Source organism: Varroa jacobsoni, unplaced genomic scaffold (genome assembly GCF_002532875.2).
Source record: "Varroa jacobsoni isolate VJ856 unplaced genomic scaffold, vjacob_1.0 scaffold_138, whole genome shotgun sequence".
Taxonomy (NCBI): domain Eukaryota; kingdom Metazoa; phylum Arthropoda; class Arachnida; order Mesostigmata; family Varroidae; genus Varroa; species Varroa jacobsoni.
The window spans coordinates 133,574-158,574 of record NW_019213040.1 but is presented as its reverse complement, the minus strand read 5'-3'; the positions used below and the strand labels follow the sequence as shown (position 1 = coordinate 158,574).

Below are 25,001 nucleotides of genomic sequence, written 5' to 3'. Positions count from 1 at the left end.
CTGTCTATATCTATTTATTATTAAGATATACGAATATATATATATACGATTAATAATATACGAAATGATGCTCAGTAACTGTTATGACGACGAACGCGTTAATGCGCCTATAAGAGGTATCCTGAAAGTTGGAGACAAAGCAGTGCGCAACATTTTCGTTGTTAGATACCAGGTACATCGATTTCTTTTTTACACAATGACGCGATATGAATAGGGACGTTCCTGCATTGTCACGCATGTCTGAAGTCCTGGCTGAGTGAAAGAAGAGAAAAGTCTTTGTTAACTGTTATCTATTTACTTGTTCGGTAACATAGTAACTGACTACCATTATGCTATATGTGTAACACTACCTCGACGACTACGATCATGCTGCGAAACAGCTGATCAGCATCAAAACAGGCAATGGACCATCTCAAATATTGACTGACGAAAAGAAAAATGTCATTGAAACAACTGAAATGTTGATCTACGTCCGTCGGTTCATGGCGGATGGGTATAATTTTTTGTTGGCTTAGTAGAGAGAAGGTGAGCTGAAGTGAGACCGCGGGCTTATGCTCAACATGCGCGAGAACGCGTTTCGTTTACAGATCACACCTCTCCTTACGGTATAGCCAAGACATGTTGTACTTCGAATGTAGCGAATTTGAACTGGCCGCTCTTAAGTGGATTAGCGACCTTTTGGAGGTGAGAAGGACCACTATTACGCCTTTTCGTTTAGCGGCGCGTTCAGGATTTAGCCGACAATCTGGCATCGGATTTCACCGCCGCAATCACATGTGCGTTTGTCACCTTCGAATTTGTGCTCGTTTAAACGCGACTGACGCTTTTTTGAAAACGCTCGTTGTGTTATGTGGCCCGGTATTTCCAGACAGGGAATAGTATCCGCGCAAGAATAGTAGCTACCCCCCCCCCCCCCCCGCGCGGACCCCTCGCGTCAGTCTACCATTACCGCCATTTAAAGAATGCTACCTTTATTGTTCTCTGTGTGCGATATATGGGATAAGCGAATAACCTGCTATAATAATAATAAGATGCTTGCCACCGTTAAAACGAACTCGCTCAAGTGCACGCGAAGTAGGCCGTTCTCACGCTTGTAATATTATGGATCCGTGGTATTTTATGAATATCAAATTTGTTCCTGAACAAATCTTGCTTGCTAACTTCGCTTGCTTAAAGGATCTTTACTAACAACAGAAACTGGCTATCCTATACGCTGGTGTTTTTATTGTACTAATATAACGATTTCAGGTAATAAATCCTGTAGTCTCAGGGTAATGTATCCGCCGTAAACATCGTAGATACGTTGTGCTTGCATGGTAGAAGGGTAACATTCTACAATAACGCTATCAACGATCTAGTTCTGATATTGCCTTTTTTTTTTTAATGCAACGCATTGATTTCGCTCAGCTATGGCGGATGTAAGCTGTGCTTTTCTAGCTATTTCTTCATAGAATAAGTGCATTCATGCATATCTCTAAGCCCCTTGACGATTGCGTCCGTGCCAGCGACAAATATTATAAATATAGAAAAGATATCATTTTGCACAATCATCCCTCAAATACGCTGATCTCGCTCTGTGCTGTTATCGACAGATAATAAATCACCCCGGTAGTTGCGATCGTTGAACTCTGTCCGTTTGCCCCTCCGGTGTAGCCATTTCCATTACCAATATACATACCATACTGGATTTGTACTCGTTGAAGGCAATCCGCAATCGTAGAAACATTTAGGGGCTAGCTTTTTGTAATTCCGCATCACATTGTTAAATCGATACTGAGACTAATTCCGAAATCAGGTTTTCTCGTTCGATTCTTATCTGCGTCGATAGAGTGCAACTGTCCCCTGTTTAGGACATTAATCCGAAAGTACTTCCTGAGAAGTTGTTCGTTACTTTTTCGCTAGTATTTGTTGCTGTATCTGTATCCGGAGTAATTCTCTTTTTTCCCTCCAATTCGTTAGGAAAAACTAAGGTTTAGCTGCCACGCGTAGGAGACGTGCGATGACATAACAATGATAATTGTAAAGGAGGCACGATCTAGAGACTTCGATTTTTTTTTAACTAAGAGTCACAGATCATGGTTGTTGATATCTAATTAACACTAGCTACTCCTATGGGTGCCTTTACTGGTAAATTACTTTTTGGGACGTTTCTCTGCTTCCATTTTTCGCACGAATTCGTGTGTGTCAGTTTTATCGTCAACACTTCATTACATACTTGATTCAGATGATAGCACTTTTCGTTGGCAAGTTCTTACGGCAGTGTGAGGTAGCTGCAACAGGATTGGCTCTATGCTAATCACTGTTGATTTATCGATGTTTACCGCCGCGAAACTGTCTGTATGGCCTTCACATCTGTATGGAAGTTAACATTGAGAAGTAAACGCTGCTGTTACTGTTGAAGTTGTCGTTATTCTTCGTCTTGGCCGCGTGCGGAAGTTGAACGATTTCTCGGTCTGTCTGAGCGGTTGCTTCGGTGGTCCAGATTCAAGACCGAGCAAGGCAAATGTCCCTTTGCTCGTTCGCTTCTTCTATCCAACAACAACAACAACGACAAGTACCCAATGCCATCACCACTACTAATACAGCTGTTAAAATCTGCTATACGGCAGCGTTTTTCGTACGCTAGCCTATCCAGCATCGTTCGTTGTTACTTTGTCCCTTGCCAGCAAGACAACGAAGGACACAGGCGTCCTGTTGGCCGCGTCTGGTCCACTACCAATCGCTGAACAGCAGTAGTGATTGTCAATGCAAACGGCCATAATCGTTTCGTCGTTACTTTTGTACCTTGGCTGGTCCGTAGGGTCGCCGCGTCGTATCCTACTGCTAATTAATCGACTGCTGAATTACACCCAAAGCGCGCGAATTCGCGACGATTGTTGTGCGTTGGCAGCGCGGGAACAGTCTGTCTTTGTACGTGCGCATAGTTTATGTAGAAGCCAACTAGAAGCCTGGCTGTCTGCTCGTGTCTGTGTGAGGTGCAAAGAAGCACCTCGTCCACTGTTGCCATCCTGGATATCAAGAGCACCGCTCCTACGGTACGCAACAACAACATGAATGAAACAGGTTTTACTCACGGCGGCAGCAGCAGCAGCATTAGCAAAAGTAATAGTAACCAAGCTAGTGCGACAGTAGCTCGTTACGGCGTTGACCACCGACGGCGGCCAGCTAGAGGACCAACGGGCGCGTCAATGCTCTCGTATAGTATTTTATCTATTCTTATCCTTTCTCTCTCTCTCTCTCTCTTTCTCACGTGTTTACGTATAATGTCTGTGTGTACGCATTATATACGCATACTGTAGGCAGACTCAATCCCATTCTAACCCTGGTAGATTATACTGCGTTCAACAGTGGTACAGCCGTCACCATCTGTTCGTCTGGAGGCAAGATCTTGTTGGTAACAGTTCTGGTGTTACCGCAGCGGACGTCTCTCACTTGCAGGCTTGTGTAGCTGAGAAAAGATATTGCAGTACAGCACACGACAAGACTGTCTGTCGGGCCGCCGCGATCGGCAAAGAACGTGGCTCTGCGCTGAATCGTGTCAACGTGAGAGTGAGCCGTCCACTTTGTCTATTGATTTGGTGTTTCTGCTACTCTGCTCGCTCAGTTCATTGGTTTAATAGTCGGTCGAACAACAACGTCGATAGCAGCAGCGTCGACAAAGGCGGCGGAATAGCCGCGACCGCTATTCGTATACTGGATTCTAATACAGTTCGCATGTCCATCACCCAACGACTCGTGCGGTCAGTCCAACGCCACTCGCTTTCTAGGCCCGTCGACCGAAGACAGGACGCCGATTATCAGACACACAGTTACAACTCAATACGATACAAAACTATACACTAGGCAACATTCATTTTCATATGTGGATAGGACACTTCGTGTAAATGGCACGCGATGCACGCAAAAGAACGGCGCGCAGTTACTGCGACAACATAACCATAACGCCTACATCTGCATCGCACCGAGCCGGCTGTCCAAAGGCCCTTTCGAATTGACGGCGTACAACCAACAGATTGTAAATGAACTAAAATAGTATCGCTGCGTTTTGTAGAATCTGTATACAGACAACACTCGTATTGAAGGATTGGACGCTGTGATAATTATTGGCCTAATATTTGATTGACTGTGTGTGTGTTTGCTTTCGGTAAGGAGCAGCTGGGTCCGTTGGGTTTAATGTGCATACGCAGATTTGTTCTTGCTCAGCCTGAGACTTGACTTAGACGATTATCCGTACGGATAATATACCATTGTGAAATACAATAACAAGTGCCGTAACCGTACGAAAGTGTACACAATGATGCCAATGTTCATTGTTGGATCTCGACTGTAGCAGTAGTAATAATCGAAACAAAGATCACCATGCCCTATTATGCAGCGGTTCATGTTGTCGTTTCAGAGAAACGATATTCTACTACGGCATAATCACAAAAGAATTATCGTATAATTCTTTCTATAATAGTTTCGCATATACAGTACAACCTGCAGTTTAGCTTGCATTCTCGGATTCTGTGAATAAGAAATAAAGACAGTAGTCTTCAGAAAGCCAGAGAGAAACAGAAACTGAATATTGCTCTGAAAGTATTGATATTATGGACTGCCAGCGGTTTTCCCTGTTGCTGTGTTGTCTGTGACAGTGATCGTCTAACTGGTGCGGCAAATTCTATTTTTCTAGTCATTGGATTACGTCATTGACATATAGTGACGGCTAGCGAACAGAACGAAAGCAATAGCTTATTGTGAGCTGGTCTCAAATCTTCTCGTTATTGAACTAAAGGGGGTTTAATGCTTTGCCGAAAGTGTTTGTGTTTTTGCACCGCGAGATGTCTTTGCGTGCCTAACAATGTACGCCGAATAACCGTCGCGTATCGGCTGGCACACAGGTAATGATTTACAGCACACAGCGGCCATATTGACGAACATGATAATTTTAGAATGTTGTAGATAGAAAGCCAATATATTCTAGTATATATAGTGTTTGCGAAATTGAGCCTGTAATCTGAGTGTCCATTGTATCATTTATTTAAGAAGAGTAGTCACACCAATCCGTAACCGGAAAGCGGCTTAGCAAGCATGTTCATCAACATAAAGTTGTCTGCTTTCAGGCCTTTCATAGCATGCGCTATATTATCTTCTTACCCGATATTGAAAAAGCCTGCTAAGACTTTTCCTCTATGAAAAAATTTCCTTAACAGCGATCATTTTCGAGTACGATAGTACGTGTTTAAAACGGGAAGCGATTAATAGTTGTGTATTTAAACATACTGTGCTTGGTTTGGATAGAGTGGCTATGCAACGAATAAAATTCAATAACAGATTCCAATTACGAGACATATTTGGGATCCTTATTATCGAATTATGTTTTGGATGAACTAATTCGGGCCGGTTATGTGCTGGCCCTGATAGGTACTTAGTAAAACTACACTTCGTCAATTCAGTAACAGACTTACTAAAATCAAAGGACACTGGCTAGACGAGCACAGTATGTTCCCTCTGTCAAGTTACATGTTGATCCATATGGCATTGTCATCAGCATTTCAACAGCACCATCCTGCTTTATTCTAGGTTCAAAATGCCTGCCCCCGGAGGCCCTCAGCCCCTAATTTTCTTCAGCAGCCGAGAAAGTCTTCGCCACACCAAAAATGCTGTCTGCAGTTCCAGCGTTTCGGGACTCGAAGCTCGAAGCATTTGCTTCCAGCTTGGGTCCCACCATTGCCACTTCTGAAGGTACCGACTTTTTATCTCTGCTATTATTCAAGAATATTTAATAGCTTCAATCCTTTGTTCCTTGTTGTACACTCTGCCAGCAGCAGCATGTTCTACTTTGTAAAAATCATCACTTTGTGGAAATTGCTTAAAAACGCCACTATTGTTGCACGTGATTGTTGGTTACCGTGCTTTTACTGTTTGCTTAAGGTTCCAGTTTACGTCGTTGTCTTGCGATGTTTTAGTTTAATTGATTAACGCCAACTGAAAGACATTGATGTAGCTCATTATGTTGAGTGAAAGATGTGTTCACAGTAGCTAGACTTGTATGGTCAGGCAAAAAGCGAACAGCTATAGTGTTTACTATTTTCGTACATTTTTTATGATAGTCTGCATTGCAAATCAGTTGCATCTACATATGAAGGGATGACTATGGATTGTGGCGTTCGTTCTTTTTAGATGGAATTGCTTGTCACGTCGTGTTCTGTTTGACGCAAATATTCGCGCATCTCAAGACGTCAAAAACTGTAAGCCATGTCTTAGTGGATGCGTGTAAGGCGTTGCTCTAGGCTACTGAAAAGCAAGTGACGGCAAATAAATTATGACATGATCCTATCTTTTATTTTTCAGCGCTTGTCGATGGTCAAATCACAAACAATGACAGCCTTCAGTTTGCGGCATCATTCCTGCATGAGCCTGATTATGCAGGACACCTGCTTGACCTCATTGGGTCGGCGTGCAATTCGGGCTTTGACCATCTGCCTTTGATAGACGAAAGCGCTTTCGATCTCGTTGGGATTCCGGAGCTCGAAGATATTAAGGGTCAGTCTAATGAATGCACAGACACTGACCTAGCGCCGCCCGCATGCCAACCATTATTCGATGAAATCCCAGCCCTCGAAGAAGTTTCCGATGAGGAGGTCAGCTGGCCCCCTTGGGCTAGTGAGTTCCCTTCGGATGCAGTTACCCCCGTAGCACCTCTGGTCAAACTCGAACAGGAAGACGACCGTCTGACCGCCTGCTCTGATCAGATTTCATCCAGTATTCAGGTGATTTCACCTAAAGTTGTATTTGAAGACGATTCCCTTCGTGTGAGTGGTTATGAGGAGGAAGTGCAAGCTTTGTCACCAAACACCAAACGCCCGTCGGCGTATGCCGATAGTAGCGTGGGCTGTGCGTCACCAGCATCGGTGTACAGTCTGGGCTATTGTACGAGCTCAAGCAGCGGTATTGGCGGGTCTAGCCCATTTTCAAGTGGCTTCACATCCGCTGACGAGATGACGGTCCAGTCACCAATCGAGAAGAAACGCCGCACCTCACAGGTGTCAGTCTCGTCATTCTGCACATCGATCGGAGGCACTGACTCTATAGGATCGCCCGCCTCATCAACGTCCGGTACAGCATCTGATAACGACCACAGCACGGAACAAAAAATTCGTGTTACCAAAGCTGGAACTGGCGGCGGAAGGCGATCGCGGTTCTCTCCGGAAGACCGCAAAGAGCGCAAAAAGGCACAAAACCGTACCGCGGCCGAAAGGTATCGACAAAAAAGGCGTCAAGCCGAGGAGACGATCACCGAAGAGGAACAACAGCTCATGGATGCTAATGGGGAGCTGCGTACCGAGGTAACAAAACTTGAGGCTGAAGTGTCCTGTCTGAAGAGGCTCATGCGAGAAATGCTGCAGGCAAAAGGCATTGAGATTCCTGTACCTCTATCTACGAAAAAGTCAAAGACATCTGCATAATTCGGCATTAAGCAGTACCTTGAACTACGAATCGGCTAATAGCTAAGACAAGTATATATATATATATGTATATGTACATATATATATATGTATATGTACATATATATATATATATATATATGCATATGTACATATATATATATACGTATGTCAATATTAGCTAGTAACCGCATCATGCATGCAGTTACGATCTATGGTTTAATCCATGTGACAATATAAAAAAAATACTCTATATATTTACAAATGAATGAAATAGTCGTAACGTCAAGAGAATGAATTGTTTCCATCATCACTTCACTGGCTTACCGAATACCACGTGTTGCATATAGGGATAAAACAAATTAACCACTGTATATCTACCTGTTTATCGTCCCCTGTATATCATCCAGTCAGACGCTGTGTTTGCATTATACGCGAATTGCATTAATAACTATTGAATATCATAATTACGTGCGTTATGCTTTTATCCTCCATCACAACCGTGGTATTTCGTCAATAAATGGCGCAAGACTTACTCGCGAAATAGATCTGTTTGTATGTTTTTGTGTTGAGTCTACTATTCATGGTTTCCTTGTAAGGCTTATGCAATTTCAATTCTGAAAGCGCTCGATAAGCATGATTCTCATTTGGATTTTATTTTCCAAAAAAAATATTCCTCGCCACGGGGTTTGTATCATTTTTTTATTATTCGGATAATGCTTCAGTTTCATAGGACGAATCAGAGTATCAAATCGTACAATTTTATACTACCTAAGCATCTTAAGTGCTATCCAATTGGACCAATTTGTCGAATTTTAAATACTCGAGCGGTTATATTCTCAAAGGTACCAATCAAACAGATACTTTTGCTCTGACCAGCTAATACCAGACAAGATCTATCTCACATGGTGAAACGCTTGTGAATTTCTGAGGTTTAAAGCGATTTCCAATGTCTAGCTGCCTAGTTGGGTTTGTTTCAAATCGTTTCATGCGCAATACATTACATTATTTCTGTATTACAGCCAGCGAAATAGTGGATAATAAGTACGAATCAAGCACTCAACTGTTTGATCGCTAAATAAACCGGTTGCTGGCTTTCAATACCCAGAGCGGCCAGCTAAGTCGTTGGTCTTGGATCGCTGTATTTTGGTCTCTGATGTTTGGATCTAGACCAAATAGGGTATATATACGAAATTGTTTGCGCTTCTGTGTAGATACGTCGGTGTATGGATAGAAACACTAATCGGATAGTGTAGGTAATTATTTTTCATAGAGCGAAAAAAATTACGATTTGTTAACGTCTAGGTATTAAATATCTGTACGTCAAAAAAAACGCACAAAACTAACACATCTTATTCGTCTCCTAAATTTTACTTAGTTTTGTGAGCTGTGTCTCAAGCTTTTTCCGAATCTCGTGCATAATAGCTTCTTGTGAGTGGTTTACACCACAGTCTCTGTCTGTTCCATAGTATATTATTTTGAAAGTGAAATTAAAAATCAGATTTCTCATTAAATCTTAAAAAACGTTATTAAACCTTTCTAACCGTGATCGCAGAGAAAAGAAAACTTTAGTTTTAATTAAAATGCCGTTTGATTACGTTCTCTGTAATCTGGTCAAGAGATAATTGTATTCTAGCATTGTTCGTATACCAAAAATTATGTAAAAAATGTCTTCCGAAATCTGAGTTACTTTCATTGGTATTATCATTATTGTTATTATACCATTATGTAATAAACATGTCAAACATCAATCGTATATTTCAAGATGACGTTATTTTGTGGCGGTTCAAAGTTCACGATATTTTTTCTGTATTCAAGACGCGTATAGTGAAAATTTGAGATCGCTCGCTCGGATATCGCTACTCAGGGTTCTAGCAAGCGAGTTGCAATAAACCACTGGAAATCGGAAAATTTCAATGGTTTACGAAAATGAATGCCATCTTCAAACTACAGCAGTAGAGACGGATTGTTGTCGAAAACTCCATTCGTTAAACTTCTATAACCAGAAACATCGCGATTCTTTCGCTTGAAAAATACGAAAAAAAAAATCAAAAATGAATTTCGTGAGAGATACCCCCCAAGATAAATGATAAGTTATCGAGAGCTATAGTAGACGAAAACTTATCAATACGGGTGCTAGTACTCAAGTTCGGTGTATACAGATATGCCATACCTTTTTATTCTTTACTTCTATAAAATTTATAAGGTAAAAAAAATGAGTAAACGAGTGTCACATAATTTGAGTTAAGATTAAAAACAGAGCCATATACACACTTGTTTCTCTTCGTTGTCAAGTTAGAATAATGGCCCACTTTTACACCGGGGTGACAGTTGTGATAAAAAAATTGATTTTCTAAAATAATCGCAGATGGTCACATCAGTAGGTAGACGCAATAGAACCGGCGTAACATCACCATTAGAGGAATGTCTAGCCGCAAAAACTTATTTTTGTGTATCTGTTTTTTTGATTTAATGCAGATGTTATTCACTACAGCTTTATACACAGTACATAAGAGTTTTACCAATAATTGGTGAAAATGAGTGGAGGTAAACCACCCTTACTGCATGACAACACTCCTCACATCGCAAATATCATGGTAGTCAAAGTGCAGAAATCATACTTAGAGGCTCCCGTAATCCGTTGCGAGATATTGCTCTTATAGACCGCCATTTTTTTATAAGCTAACTAACTTCTTAATAGAAAAATTATTAAAATTTCAATATGTCGAAATCACCTTTCAAAGCTTCATAAACTCTTAGTTGGATACCACACATAACTTGCAGGATTCAGGAACGCGTTAAATGAGGCAAGACCCCGAAATCACAACACTCAAAAAAAAATTAACATTAACTGAGTTAAGATTAAAGACATGGCCATCGAGACGCTTGTTTCTCTTGTCACATTAGAATAATGGTCCATTTTTGCACCAGAATTAAAAATCTTATTTTTGGTTAATTAAAACCTATAATGCAAAATGGAGAATAAACAAAAGTGTATACGCAGTTTTTTCTTTAATTAGGCCGGAAATCTTGGCTATTATTAATGGATAAAATGGCGCTACGTTATATGAAAGCCTCTCTGAGTGTCCTCTCCTGAGTATTTAACGCCTCACAATATTTACAACCTTTTCTTATTTTTGTTGACTCTTTCATAAACGTTTTATAAATATATCAGCGTCTAAAGTAGTAGTAAATGTCTGTAGTATATTTGTGCTAAACGATGTTTGAGAAATCACTTACGGGAGTAACTAAATAGACTAGCTACTAATACCAACGAGTTTGCAAGTTATTCGGAAAGTTATTTGACGTTTTTCTACTTCCTGAATCGTCGGCTAAAAAGTAAATATCTACTTTTAAATAGCCCCGAACGACTGGTATATAAAAATAGGAACTGCATCTTCTCATGTCGCTTCTTATGTTTACTGTCGATAAAGGCAGGCTGTAACCTTCAAAATGCCGAGGAACAGCAGAAAGAGTTTTGTTGTTAACTGATGGTTGTCGGGATTGAGAATGCATCCATTCAGGCCAAACAAACTCAACTCAACGTACCAGTGTGCTTATCGCAACCGACGTTCCGTTTCTCCATGTCGTACATTGTGAACCCTTTTCTATCGGATACATATATATATATATATATATATATCCGTTTTTTCTAAGCATCTTCTATAACGCATTTAAGCTCACAGGAAATTGGCAAACGTGAGCTGTTAATAACAATAAAAATGGCCGTGTGAAAAACGGCCGCCAGCTACTATTGGTTATTCGTAGATGTTTGTTGCATTGTTTGCAGCCTTGCGCAGGTGGCCCAACTAAATCTAATAGGATTGTATAAATTGTTTAGAAGGAAATACTATACAATACCAATAAATAACATTTATTCCGAGAAGGATATCGTTTTTAAAAAACATATCATGACAGGCGGTCATTATCTTATCAATTATATATAGAAGTTCGCTTTTTGTTTTGCTCAAGTGCGTTTAGGTCGGGTTAGGCATGAATTTTGGTGGGTCGGCAAGGTTCTAACCTGGTAAAAGTTCCAGGTAGAGCCAATCGGATGAGTACTTTTCCCGAGGTTTATTATAGAGAGTAATGTTACTTCGGGCCGTTATATGTGCAAGAACTGTTAAGTAATATACATAAAATTATTTATTTTTTAGAGTTTATAAGAGTCGCACAAAATTGAACTTGAAGAGTAGTTTTTGAATTTTCATAGCTTTACTTCCAGTGGAAAGATGGTGATTTTTCCGAGAGGGTCAATAACTGACGAGAACTTTTCTGGGGCCAGTTTCTTTTTCCAATAAAAGACGCAACGCTCATTTAGTTCATTTACAAAATTGTTGGTAATCAAGTCCAAGCCACCTTGAAGTCATCTGCTGTCCATTTTCTTTTATTTTATGGATATTTTCATCAAGGCTGAAATAGGTCAGAGGCATAACTATAGAAAGGCATGGTGGTTTCTAAATCAGGTGAAGTCATAGACTGCTGCCGGATTGCACAAGTTGAATAAAATTTGCATGAGTTTGTATTAACAATTTTTGGATTAAACTCGATTGTTTTTAAAGTGGTTTAGAGAAGGATGCATGCAAGGTATCAGCTGATTGATTGGAATTAGGTAATGAGGTTACTACGGCATTTCAATAGAAAAGCGGGATCATTCCAACAGAATAATCACGGAAACAGTGTAATAGATTAGATTAACCACATGAATCAAGAAAATACAAAAGCTATAACGGGATAGTTGCAATGACATGATGCATTTAATGCTGAAAAATTTCAAATGTATTGCAACCAAAAAAGCGTAGGTCTCTCGTGAATTATAGTTTTTACTTGGCAAAATTTTATCTAAAATCTTTGTTATTTAAGCGCGAATTAAATCTTTCTTTCGCTGGTTCTCTCTGTCTGACTATGAAATCCATTTTTGAAATCGTCTATTCTAAGATATTTTTAGCCGAAATACCTTATAGATATTCATACAAATGTTGTAGGGGCTAATGTAAACTGTATTTTTTTTTAATGAAATCTCGGGAAATCTATTTATGAAAAAACGATTTATGTTTATTGTGAAAAAAATGTATTTTGTTTGGTATTAATCAAAATATTTCACCAAGTTGAGACAAACGGCTACGCATGCTCCGGCATCGAAGTTTTAGTTTTCAAATAAAAAAAGGCCGTGTGAAAAGAAACCTAATTTGATGTTTCAAAAATTGGCAATTTACAAAATTTTCTACGTAAAGGGATTTTATCAATAGATAGGTCTCGACGAGCTTCTATGTAGTACATAGTTCTACACCTTAAATTGATACCTTGAAAAATTGAACGCGATATCTGATGTTCCCACGGCACAAATCAGGTGAACTCCGAGATGATTGACAATGGTACTGTAAGTGATTTTCTAATTCATGTTGATTGGAGAGCGTAACAGAGCAAATATTTTGGTAGCACAGCTTTTCCCCAAAATATTCTTTGATAGATTTTTCTACTAAACACCGAAATATCAAAAATAAAAAAGCACAATTTTATGGTGGTTCTTTTAAGCCGATCGATAGATCGGTTAGTATAACTGAAAAACTTCTTAAGGTTCGAATTTTTTTACAAGGAGGACTACGTAGAAGGTATTTCTCGATGCCACTCGAAAGCTTTCAATGAACTGAATCGAAATAAAATGTATGTTTCGAAAGCTGAACTTCAGTTTTCGGATGAACCCAATGTAGGAAATGTATTTTTCGGTACCAAGTCATAGCTTTCGAGAAGCTTAATAAAATGCCATGCATGTTTCTATGCCTTAAAGATATTTCCGCATGGAAAGGGCCAAACGACCTATGAGTCGTATCGATTGACGCACGTAATAATGGAATGAAAAGACGTCCCAATACGGTTTAGCGGCTTCTTGAGTGTATTCTCAATAAATGTCTATTAGGAAGTTGGGTTATGTGTAACGCGAATCAAACCCATTTATATTAGAGCAGGCTAATAGAATGACTGTCAAACAGTAAATTTTTAGGTAGACAGGGTAACTGCAACGGGATAACTTCTAGTGAGTATAATAATTTTTATAAGGCTAAGTGAAACATCAGCAAATTAGCTAAGTCAACCAAAGCAAGATGGGCGCTAACATTGGATGTGGATATTTCATTGTTTTTGTTTTTTTTTTGTTATAGAAAAAGTTTTGTCTCAATTCATAGCGTTTTTTTCGGAGCCTGGCGCACAAGATTAAAATAGCAATGACATGCTTATTCAAAGGTTAATTGCAATAGCATTCGTAGGCATAAAACAAGCTACCCATTTTATATATTGTTTCTTGGTTACACAAAGGGGATTCCTGATGGAAACGGATTTAGATATCGTTTTTTAGAGATAGATTTTTGGTTATATATTTTAGTAAAATCTAGTGGTTATTTCGATGTCCCGAATATGTTGGTCTCAGACTTGCAGGATGCCTTTTGATACATTTTCTTGATTGTTAGAGATGTTAAATCCAGTAATCATCGATCCGTTTTCCAACTTTGCCCATTTGATCACCTAAGCGCCGCGTTTTACTTATAAGCCCTCAATTTCCTCAAAATTCTCATTTCGATATCACACGGGTGATATGCATATAATGAACAGCTCAACATTTATGTTGCATAAATTAGTATATAAAATTGGGTTTTTTTAGAACAAACGTGAGATCTGATCAAGAAGGCGTGTTACGTGAAGAAGTAGATCCATTACATGCTCGGTAATTCTCAGGGCACCGTAGTTAGTTAATACTGTTTGTTAATCGAATTAGGGGTTTGCGTGTACAATGATGCATTTTTCAACCAATTATTTTTCATCTAATGCACTGCTTCACTTTAAAATCTTGTTTGGGTAAACTTGCAACAGGAAGCTAGCCTCGTATTTATAGACGCGTACGTACACCTTTATATCATCGGCACACATTTTTGCAAATATGCAAGTATGCATATTATTGAGTTTATATCTATATACTGAACCCTGAGCACAATATGAAGCGGCTCTGGCGATATCTGAGTAGCTTTCAGTGGCTTCAACGCGAAAATTTAGAATCACCTCATTCATCCTTTACATATATATGGTATTTTTGTATTAACTTCGATTTAGGCTAGCTGCATCTAGAAAATTCTCATTGGCATGTACTGAGTTAATTTTAAAAAATCGCCGGCTAAGGTGTTTTGACTTCCTACGTCCAGTGCTGTTTCAAACTGCCAGGCTCAATTTGGACCTAAACTAAGAAATCTTATACCCGGGTGCCAACCACCCATCCTTAGTCTCCTTTTTAATGCTCGATTTTGAGTCTAAACAATTAAGTTGGCGCTTTAGCTCTGTATGATCATTTATGGGTGGATTTATTGTATTTATTATTTATTTTCCGTCCAGCCATTAGAGCATATTTGATAAGTTTAATTACTAATTTGTTATCTATTCGCTTTTCGACTCATTAGGGAAGTTGTTCTTCGGCGGAATCCTTCCACCGTCGCCTCAGACACGGATCGCGTAAGATGACTTCGTCGCATCAGCCTCTGTGCATATTTTCGCTGGACCCTACTGAAAAGACCGTCTCAAGTTCAGAGCTAAAAAACCTGCTGTGCAGAGAAGATGAAAGTATGGGGCACTTCAACGTAGTTGTCATTTCCATCGGTGGTAGATGCCGTCTAGGAAAAAGTCTCTCATGAATTACATTATAAGGTAACTAGTCTAAAAGAAAATATCGAAAAGTGTCATGGCAAAGGATAAAAGGGTGTGGAGATCCCGAATCTCTGTTTATATTTAATAACTGCCTAACTGAGAAATGTTCAGGCCTTTCGCGATGATGATACTAGTCGTAGCGACTACAGAGGACAAAACTAAGTTCTGCAACCGAGCGGGTGTAGTCTAGTTATTAATAAACGTATCAATACTACATTATTAACTGTAACAGAATGAAGTACGACTATACTGTAAATGATCAATACATTTTCTAAACCTCTGACATTTCCACAGCGAACTTAGCAAGCGGCGGTATTGATATACATTGAAAAGAGACTAGCAGAAAAAGTATTTTTAATGATAATAACCTACAATAAAAAGATATAAATTTTAAAACTAAAAAATCTTAAAGAAAGAAATTACGCATGGAGAAATAATTAGAGTAAGTGTACAGTTCAAAAGTACGAGAAAAATGTTCGTCCAACTAGCCTTTTCGTGTAACGGTTTACGTAGACTCTTCCCCACGTATTTTACGGTTCGATAGTTCGACAGTGTAGTATTGGCGATAGGAAATGGGATTCATTTAGTGATATATTTCTACTTTCAGATATCTGCGTGCAGATCGAAGCCCCTAATCAAAATTTTATAATAACTTCGTAGAATAAAATAATGATTTGGACGACTACCTTCAAATGTCAACTAAACTTTTTCATATTAATCTGGGAAACGGAAAATAAAAATAGAAGTACAAGTATGAGCAAAGAATCTAAAATGCCTTCTAATCGTCGTTAGCTTTTAGAATTTTTACGTGTGGACTAGTCCTAAATATGCAAATGCTTCTCTAGGTTCGCCTACCGAAGGATGGGGAGGTTGCAGTGATCTTAGTCGATACTGAGGGCTTACGTGGTTCGGAAGAAGCTGACGCTAAAATATTTTCGTTCAGTGCACTTTTGTCATCGATGTTGATCTTCAGTGTTTCTAGAAAAATTCGGGAAGGTGACTTAAAGACTTCGTTGGGTGCGGCATTGACATAAGCCAAGCGTTAAACGCGGGAACTCATACAAGTACGCCGTTACAATCAGTCAAGAATTAATATTTTTTGTGCGGGAGTGCTTGTGTACTGACTATGCGAGATATGGCTGGAACGAAGGACGGGCATATATGAATTTGTAAGCTAGATTTATTTAATTACACTTTTAATTAATAGTATTTCGTTGATAGTATTAGCTAGCGCTTTTATGTTTCAGCAATTGCGTGAATAATGGCTATCATTTATATTCGCAAAACGCAATGTACGTAGGTAATAAAAAAAGGACATCGTTGTTATTGTTTGTTTCTTTCAAAAACAATATCACAGCCTTTCATAGTAGACAAACGTTTCAAAGCAATTTTTTTCTCCAATTGTCTGCTAGTAATTAGAAAACATCCTGAACACAACGATGATGAAATTATTTGTTTCTTCAAAAAACTCTAAGAAAAACTAATATCATTTTTATTCCTCATTGAATTTGCTTGTATCTATTCAGACTAGACCTAAATTTGAAATTGTCGTTTCATTGCAAGCAACCCAGTATTTTCCCAGCTAGTGCGGTCACTTTGTTATCTTCAGGGAATCATCCTTAATTTTGCCTACAAATGCTATTTTTTTATTAATAAGAGTTACATTTTTACATGATCTAGGATTGAGCTACAGTTTTTATAATTAAGTCACTCCTGCTTTAATGTTATCCTGTCAAATAGGACCTACATATAAAAAATCATTAAGGTAATTTTTATTAAGGGTGTTTTATTATTTATTGCAGTGTCTAAACTTTATACGATCCAAACCGCGCCCCGTGCAGCCTAGTGTTAATCCTTAAATGAGTGATGCTACCGTATGCGGGCAGGGAGCCAGCTGACAAAAGTGCACCAAAACCCCTATTTTACACCTTGCCCTCGTCTAAGGGCTTGTGTCTGCTCGTGGGCGAGTTCCACCAACGCGGCGCAAGCGGTTAACCTCCATCCGCCGTGTCTTACCTTCCTGAGTATAAACATAAAGAATATAGATAATCTCTAAAATGAGTCTTCAGTAAACGAAGCAGTAATAATAATAAATAATAGGTTGCAGCTCAGGTTATTCATTTTTACGCAATTATTCAGTATTTTACGCAAGTCTGCATTCGCTTTTCTATAATTTTTCTGACGGCTGCACGACGATAGTCATATCGCGCTCTGGTAACGTCATAAAGGAGCTATTCCAAGTAGAAGCAGGAATTAGGGTTGCAATCGTTTATGGTGCAGCCGCCTAAAAACCCTTAACGTATATGGGTAAAGCCAAGGCTCTGCAGTGGCCGCAGCGGCACGAGAATACCGCCGATTATAGCAGATTCGATTACTAGTGGAAGCTGACCATTAGTTAACTCAGCGTTTAAAAACGTAACGGCAGACAGGTTTGCGTCAGTCAGCAATACCCTGCTGATGTAAGCTAATTTCCGCCAATTGCATTCTAATGACCCGGGCTTCGTCTCCAAAGAACATGCTGCATACTAAGGGTCGGGCTGGGCAACGAAAAACAAAACTTTTGATCATTCATAATTTTAATGAGAATGGCAAATGTGATTGATAAAACGAGCAAAGCGCATGCCGACTACCTGCTAGCATAAACAACGGACAGACATAGACCAGCAGAGTTTCAGCAACAAAATTCTCGATATTCTGCAGCCCTTTCATGATACGGTTTCAAAAGCAGGGGTACCCTTACGCTGCATCAATCGCATCGCACATACATAAGTACGGAGAGTGTGGAACCTTCGAGACAACGATGCACGAGGCGCCTTAGACAGGACGACAATAAAGAATGAAGTTTGAAAATCGGAGAGCACCGCACTATCGGATTTCAGTCAAATTCATGATGCAGTCCCGAGGTACTACTGACGAGTAGTACTACTGCGACGGTCACAGAGAGTTGAACAAGACAGAAGGGAAAGACACCTACGTGTTACCATGTATAGACGATGCGCTGGATTGCCTGGTCGGTTCTACACGAATTCTTGTTCTTAAACCTTAAACAGGCGTATTTCCAGTGTCCGCTGTAGAGAACAAATACCAAAATAAGACAGCATTTATCACGCGCAATGGCCTAATAGAGCTCGACGTAATGCCCTTCGGGCTGTGCAATGCTCCTGAAACGTTCGAACAACTAACGGACAACGTATTCTGTAACTAGAAACGGCCTTTTTGCCTAGTCCGCTTAGATAACATCACCGTCTTCAGAAGGGCTTTCAGGGAGCACAGTTCGCGGTTGTAGGACATACTCAATACCTCCGACCCAGCAAACTTACAATTAAAGAATAGGGAATGCTCTTTTGGAGCTGCAAAGCTATCAATCCCGTACTGCGAGACACCTAATTAGATCCGACGAATACAGACGTTTTCAACCAGTTCTCCACACCAGTAGACGAGAACGTAGTCAAGAATTCTTTGAGGCTGTGCTCGTGCTACCACAAGTTCATGCACAACTTCGCAAAAATGGCGTCCCTGCTTAATGACCTATTGAGGTGCGCGGTACTTGTTTTTTTTGGGGGGGGAGAGGGTGAATCCCAACCTAAAACCTTCCTCAAGTCCAAAAAACATTTCAGCTCTCCTACCTACTCATTTTAATCGGACATAGCTGATCATCTTTAAGACTGACGCTAACTCACAGAGACGAAGTTGTAGTTACACAGAAGCCCATTAATGCAACGTAACCAGTGGTTACTTTCAGTAGCAGTACTTTACCTAAAGCAGCGAAAAATTATTCCATCACCGAAGAGGAATATCTAGCTATCATCTGAGAACTAAAGATGTTCCATCAATACGTGTAATCAATAACAGTCGTAACCGGTTACGAATGTCTGTTAAGGATCTGCCTGGCCGATGAGCGCAATGGGCTCCACTATACTTCGATCAGTTATATAAAATGAAAAAAAAACAAACATCGGGATGCCGACTGCCCTTCAAAGTACACACTACAAAGCAAAGAGATGCAAGAAGCTCTAGCCGAGGACCAAGCGAGACAAAAAACCAGAAGCTATATAATCGATCCCTCGCGGGACCACTGCCAGAGGAACTTATTGCTACTAAAAATAGTAACGAGAGCACTGCCCTCATCAGCGGTCAACGACCTATCGTACAACTATATTTTGCCTTTAGGAATGACGACTTGCTGCTCGTCCTGACAGGTAAATATCGCGAAAAAGCTTTGCACAGCTGGTTTGCTGAACAAGCGTCTGGCACGATATTACAACAGGCTAATGCAACGCCCACTTAGGGTATATCGTGACACAGAACGCTTTGTCTGTTCTTGTTTAGCACTGAAAAAGGAGACTATCTCTGAGTAAATTCGGTCCTCTACCTTATGCTCACCTCAGTCACCCTTTTATCATAGCATTTGGATTTACTAATTGTCAAACTAGACACGTCACAACAAACAGAACATAGCCAACAGCATCTGTCATCTGTCCAAGTACCTAATGGCAGAGACTTTACCGGACGGCTCAGCGCAGGAAATCGTGAATTTTAACCGTACTCATGCATTGAGCACCCACCGTCCTGATAAATGAATAATAATATAGTAATTCGGGATAATCGAATGATGACACAGAACGTTCTCCGACATGCCCGGCAAACTCGTTGTCAATTGTCAGTTTGACTAGAATGAAGCTTGGTCCTTTTTAGTCTATGTATATAACACAATCCCGTATATATATGTATATATATATCCAACGAAACAGTTGCCGTTTCTCTTACTTAATGCGAAAGAAGTTATTCGCACAGTTCCCACAACTATCTACAAATCGTTCCAGCATCATAATAAATTAATCTTCAACCTAGGCAACACTCAGCAATCATTACAATTGGCACAAACTTAGGCTGATCAAGAGAAAGAGGTCAAAACAGAGGTCGACGCGATCAGTATAGGCGCTTCATGTAAATAAAATAAATATTAAAACTCTATTATACTCTTCGCATAAGTTTGTAAGACTGGGCTTTCCAACAAGCTCTAAAACCGGTACTTCAGGCCTAACGTCATAATTAGGGTCACTGCTATGACGCATATGAAAATCGTAACGGCGGATAACGCTACATTACTAAGGGCCAGACGAAAGAAATAAGTCATCCATGCCTCGCGATTCAAGTTGTTTTCGCCCGGCAAAAGTCGATGCTGCCCGGAGTCACCCCATGTGACGGATACCTCGCTGCATTAAGCGCCCAATTCCACGCATCGCTTCGCACACCATGCGTCCCGCCCAAGCTAGTGTTAAATCCTAAAAGCGTGGTAAGGGGAAGCTGTAGCTGGCGACCCCTCAGCAAAACCGTATCAAAACCTCTATCCTTTTCCTCGCTTTCACGTCAGGGTTGACGTCCATTCGCAGACGAATTATACAAAAATGGCGCCGGCATTAAAATAAGTGAGCGGCTAACCACAACTCGTTGCGTCTCATTCCTTCTTAATTTAAGCTAAAAAAAATCCGCTACAATATACATAGACTATCATTCGTTTACGAATATAAGACATTATATATTATACAATATATGAAATACAGTTTGTGCATTTCTTACTATTATCTCTAAAATATTCCAGTGTATTCGAGATTATTAGATTAAAAAATAAATTTAAATATTTTATTTATTTAAAAAATTAAAATAAAGTTTTCTAAGACCTTGGTTTTATATATATATATAAGAAAATATACAGTTTATTCCAATACATTTTTTCCTTTTACTTGTACGGTACTAAACAGACGAGCGAGTGATGTTAGCACACTAATTAAATAAGAAATCTAATGACTGCCGTAAAGCGGCATGACTGTGGACGACCCCCAAGGTTTTCTTTTATTTGCGGAAATGTCTATATTATCTTTTCGATTCTAGCAAGCTGAACAAGAACGATGCATCTCAAAAGTCAACAGGATGGCGAGAGACCATCAAGGGTGTTTTCGATTCTACAAGAGTCTTTCTGATGCCGAAGCCTGGCACACATATCACCTCTTCACCTGAATTCAAAGGCAGCGTAAAAGGTACTGTTTCAATATAGATCTTGGGTAATTAGTTTTATTAAGGTTTAATTCATATTTGTGTTATGTTACAGACTAATTGTTCAAAATGATGAAGCCCTGCATTAAGTGCGATACTGAAAACAAGCTCACTTATCATATTATGCTGCTTTGTATGTTGGTACTATGTTTGTTTCTGGCGAATTCAACGCACAAAACTTTACTGCACAAGATATATATATTTATATATATATATATATATATATATATATATATAAATGCAGTGCGATCCGAGAAACCGAAACAAAACGCTTGAAAAGATATTGATTTAATAAGTAACATTCGCCTATTAGAATTTTTGTAGAAGTTTACATTTTAATTTGCAGTGATCTAGAAAAACATGGAAATTCGTATTTTCAATAGAGAGAAATTGATAAGCTAATAGGATCTAAAGGGCTAGCTAGAAAGATAAACTTTTCTCACAGAAAATCGTTTTTCGACCACTGTTAAGTCAACGTAAAACCGATCGAGTAGCTGGTATCGATACGAAGGCCGTACACCGGTATCGAAAGCAAGTACACTACTGGGCTACTCAGCTCTAAGTGGGTCTGCATTTAACAGTGTGAAAAAAATGACGTGAACTAATAATAGTTAACTTTAATTATCTATTTAATTCTGCTAGAAATAACTTCGCCATAGTTCACGACCTAGAAGCACCTCAATACGAATAAAGTAACCGTTAAGAATATCCATTTGACATATTTCAGAAATAAAAGAGTTTTGCTTCGCAGAGTATTTGAAGAAATTCGTCGAAGTACTATTATCTCCACAGCAACTCAAAGTCAAAATGATCCACCGTCGCAAATTTACCATGGAAAGCTTTTGTAACTTCGTGAAGTGTTTATGCGATTTCTATTTGAGAAATGACTCGCCTTATTCGGGGCCACTGTCAACTGTTATGATGCACGCGTCTTATTCAATCATAACAGGTGAATTTCTCGATGCGTACATAACGCATATGAGTAACAGCATTGATCATCATATGGGAATTGATATCAATGACGTTCAAGAGTATCATGAGGATGCTCGGCGTAAAGCTATAGAACTCCTTAAGGAAACAGGAATGCCAGAACGGTACTTGCAGCGGACTTGAAGAATCCATACAATAAACTTATCTGTATATTGAGAATGAGAACAAGTATGAGCTTGAGAGGCAGAAAGCTTTGCTAGATGAACTTCTGCTGCTGAATGAAGCTACTGAAATTGAAGAAGAAAGGAATTGAAGAGAAATCACTACAGCTGACGCAGTTGCTACTAGTGTTACACTGATATGTCTCCAAAATCACCTGCTGTGAATTTGCTTAAGGCAGGCATTGTTCATCTAGTAGCGAGAGCGCTGAAGAAGCTATAAGAACAGCCCTTCACGCTGTGTTTTTTTTTATACCGGAAAAAATATTGTCATGAGAATACGACCAATGCACTAAATGAAGAAATATACACGTGCCGTGTAATCCTGACAATATAGATTTTATCTGATCCTTTCAAAACGGAGATGGTGGTGAGAAAGGACTTCCGTCTATACGTCATCACACTAGAATGTTGCTACATACTTGAGCCTATGAATGATCTAAGAACGAATTGTGCTTGGGCCCTTGAGATATGGGCGACTAGTAATTATCGATTGGTATGAAATAGTTGGAACTTTTATGAGAAAGTTATGTTGCAGATGAGGCTCTTATTGCTATTACTATTGAATGGTGAGCGACATACAAGATGTTATGTTTAACTGATTACGACCTATTACACGACACATTTTGGATTCTGCCAATTGACAGTGATGGACAAAAACGAATACAAGTTTATCGCACGATAGTATACTAAATTTCAAATAAAACTTAATTACTTACACGTTACCTGTTGAGTTGAGCGAAATAAGAATATCTATTGAATTATTACTAATACTAAAATTAGTATATAATTAAGGATGAGGAGCATGTTATGTACATGGCTCTAAGCGACAATACGGGTATGTGAAAGGTCACTGGAACATGTGTTTATTTCTTAAATGTCATTACGAATTCTGCATATTCTGCCATTGAAATGCAAAAAAAGCAAGGGATTTACTTTACTGTGGCGAAGCTTTTCAACTTTAGGAGTACAGGATACATGGAACGTTACGCAGCCTAACGAAAAAGCGCAATTTCATAAGGTTGCGATTCCTTTTTTTTTTTTGTTTAACATCATAGAGTGCCCATGAAACATGTAGCGTGACTGTATCGAGTGCCATAGGCCCACGGGACTTTTTGAAAACACTACATTTCTTAAAATTCTCCAGGGTAAAGAAGAGGACGTAGTTATAGCAAACGCATGTGAAAAAAGTATCGCAGGTGGATACAACTACAAAAACATTTTCTCAACATTCTTCAACTTTTTTTTTTTTTTTTATAGAATTTGTAATATAATAGGGTACTTTTACAAGATTCATATTTTATAGCTCATGCTAGATTTGTGTTGACAGGTTCGGATTGGGGTTCATCGAGCGAATGTCTATTTCAATTATAGGAGAAATGAAATGTGATTCTTAAAACATAAAGTCACAAAGTAGATTTAAACTTTAGTAAGATTACCGTAGTCGTATCTCTGACGAAATATTTCGTTGCTATTTAATAAAGCATAGCTATAGGAGTTGTCGTAAAAGGTTGTGTTTATCCACAATTTAAGTGGCACATTAATTTTTACAAAACATTTACTAACGTAAGTACATAAGGTCTGCTAGTACTTGAAAACCTAGGATACAGATGCTTAACTTTGACACAACTCATTGATAGCGTACACAGCAGTACTGCTACAGTAACCTGCTCAGTGTGCTGTCTTTGGACGAGAAAAACATTTCTCTCAAAGTCCCTTTTTCGCTGGGCGTGCGTTCCAAATCCTGAAGTTTTAATTCTGCAACTTCGATTTTTAACTTCTGAAAATTCGCTTTTTCTTCTGGAGCGTTTCTTCGGTCCACGCTCTAACAACCCGCCGCGGCAGCGAAGAAGACAACAGCGTCCACAGCATCATCGTTCTGCTATGGCGATCAAAAGATGCTTGGTTCTGTTGTTGTTGATCTGTATTTAATCGAAAGTTATTTTCTATTGTGCGTTTTTGCAATTTTGTGCGTTGCCATTACCATCGCAATAATCTAACATCTCGACAATGTGTCTTTCAATAGGCTCTTCGAATTCGTTGGTATGCATAGAGTTGGAAGACTTCTTCAAACTCCGATACGTAAAGCTGCTAACTTTTCTAAATATTGCAGATTATGGATTATGCAGCGCAAACCATCAGTACCCATTGAAAATGGTTGTCAGCGATTAGGAAGAAGATGTCGATGCATTATTAGTTGTGATTTCTATATTATACCATATTATATACCATATTATATTAGACCATATATTTAAAGAATTCAATTTTCCGTAATAAAATTGCGTCTTTTATTAGTTACGAGATTTGGATTTGGTCTAATGTCTCAATCGTTGCTGTCGCAAATGGAAAATCAGTTACTTGTCGTTGTGAGTTGTTAAGGTCGCAGACTACTAGGTGAAAGTGAGTCCTATATGCTATATTATTAGCCCGCTAACGCAAATTTCAGTAAAATGCGTTTGGAGTCGAGCTTCACAGGAAAAAAATAAATCCGCGAGACCGTGTCCGTCAAATCAGACGTATATAATCTAGAATCTCACCCATTGCTAGTGGTTAATAAGAACTCGGTAGTGCATCTTTGAGTCGACAGAATTTTGCATCATTGCAAAGCCGGTCTACGACATACGTGCTTAGAAAACAAATTAGCATCAGTAATCACATACACCATTTTGGAAGAAGAAAAAAGAAA

At 39.2% G+C, this 25,001-nt stretch overlaps 2 protein-coding genes across 4 annotated transcripts in view; both read left to right on the top strand.

Annotated features, from left to right (window-relative positions):
* The window catches only part of LOC111268659 (uncharacterized), an 11,862-nt gene extending 3,887 nt beyond the window's left edge, over positions 1-7,975 (top strand). Inside the window, exons 1-3 of one of the 3 annotated variants that reach the window (XM_022847801.1) lie at positions 761-776; positions 5,563-5,724; positions 6,334-7,975. In XM_022847801.1, the coding sequence (XP_022703536.1) occupies positions 5,640-5,724; positions 6,334-7,448 (1,200 nt within the window). In that variant the 5' untranslated portion in view covers positions 761-776; positions 5,563-5,639 and the 3' untranslated portion in view covers positions 7,449-7,975. Of the gene's footprint in view, positions 1-760; positions 777-4,003; positions 4,881-5,562; positions 5,725-6,333 lie in introns of those variants that run through there. The other 2 variants (XM_022847790.2, XM_022847781.2) reach the window with 2 other exon arrangements.
* Positions 5,735-25,001, top strand: LOC111268669 (atlastin-1). The gene is made up of 4 exons (XM_022847814.2): positions 5,735-6,230; positions 14,870-15,113; positions 21,006-21,151; positions 21,895-25,001. The coding sequence occupies exons 2-4, from the start codon at positions 15,073-15,075 to the stop codon at positions 22,278-22,280; spliced, it is 573 nt and encodes a 190-aa protein (XP_022703549.1). The 5' UTR covers positions 5,735-6,230; positions 14,870-15,072; the 3' UTR covers positions 22,281-25,001.

Coding starts and splice junctions, on each gene's coding strand:
- LOC111268669 (XM_022847814.2), top strand. CDS start 15,073: ATGCCGTCTAGGAAAAAGTCTCTCATGAATTACATTATAAG. Junction 15,114..21,005: donor CTCATGAATTACATTATAAG/GTAACTAGTCTA, acceptor TTTCGATTCTAG/CAAGCTGAACAAGAACGATG. Junction 21,152..21,894: donor ATTCAAAGGCAGCGTAAAAG/GTACTGTTTCAA, acceptor GACATATTTCAG/AAATAAAAGAGTTTTGCTTC.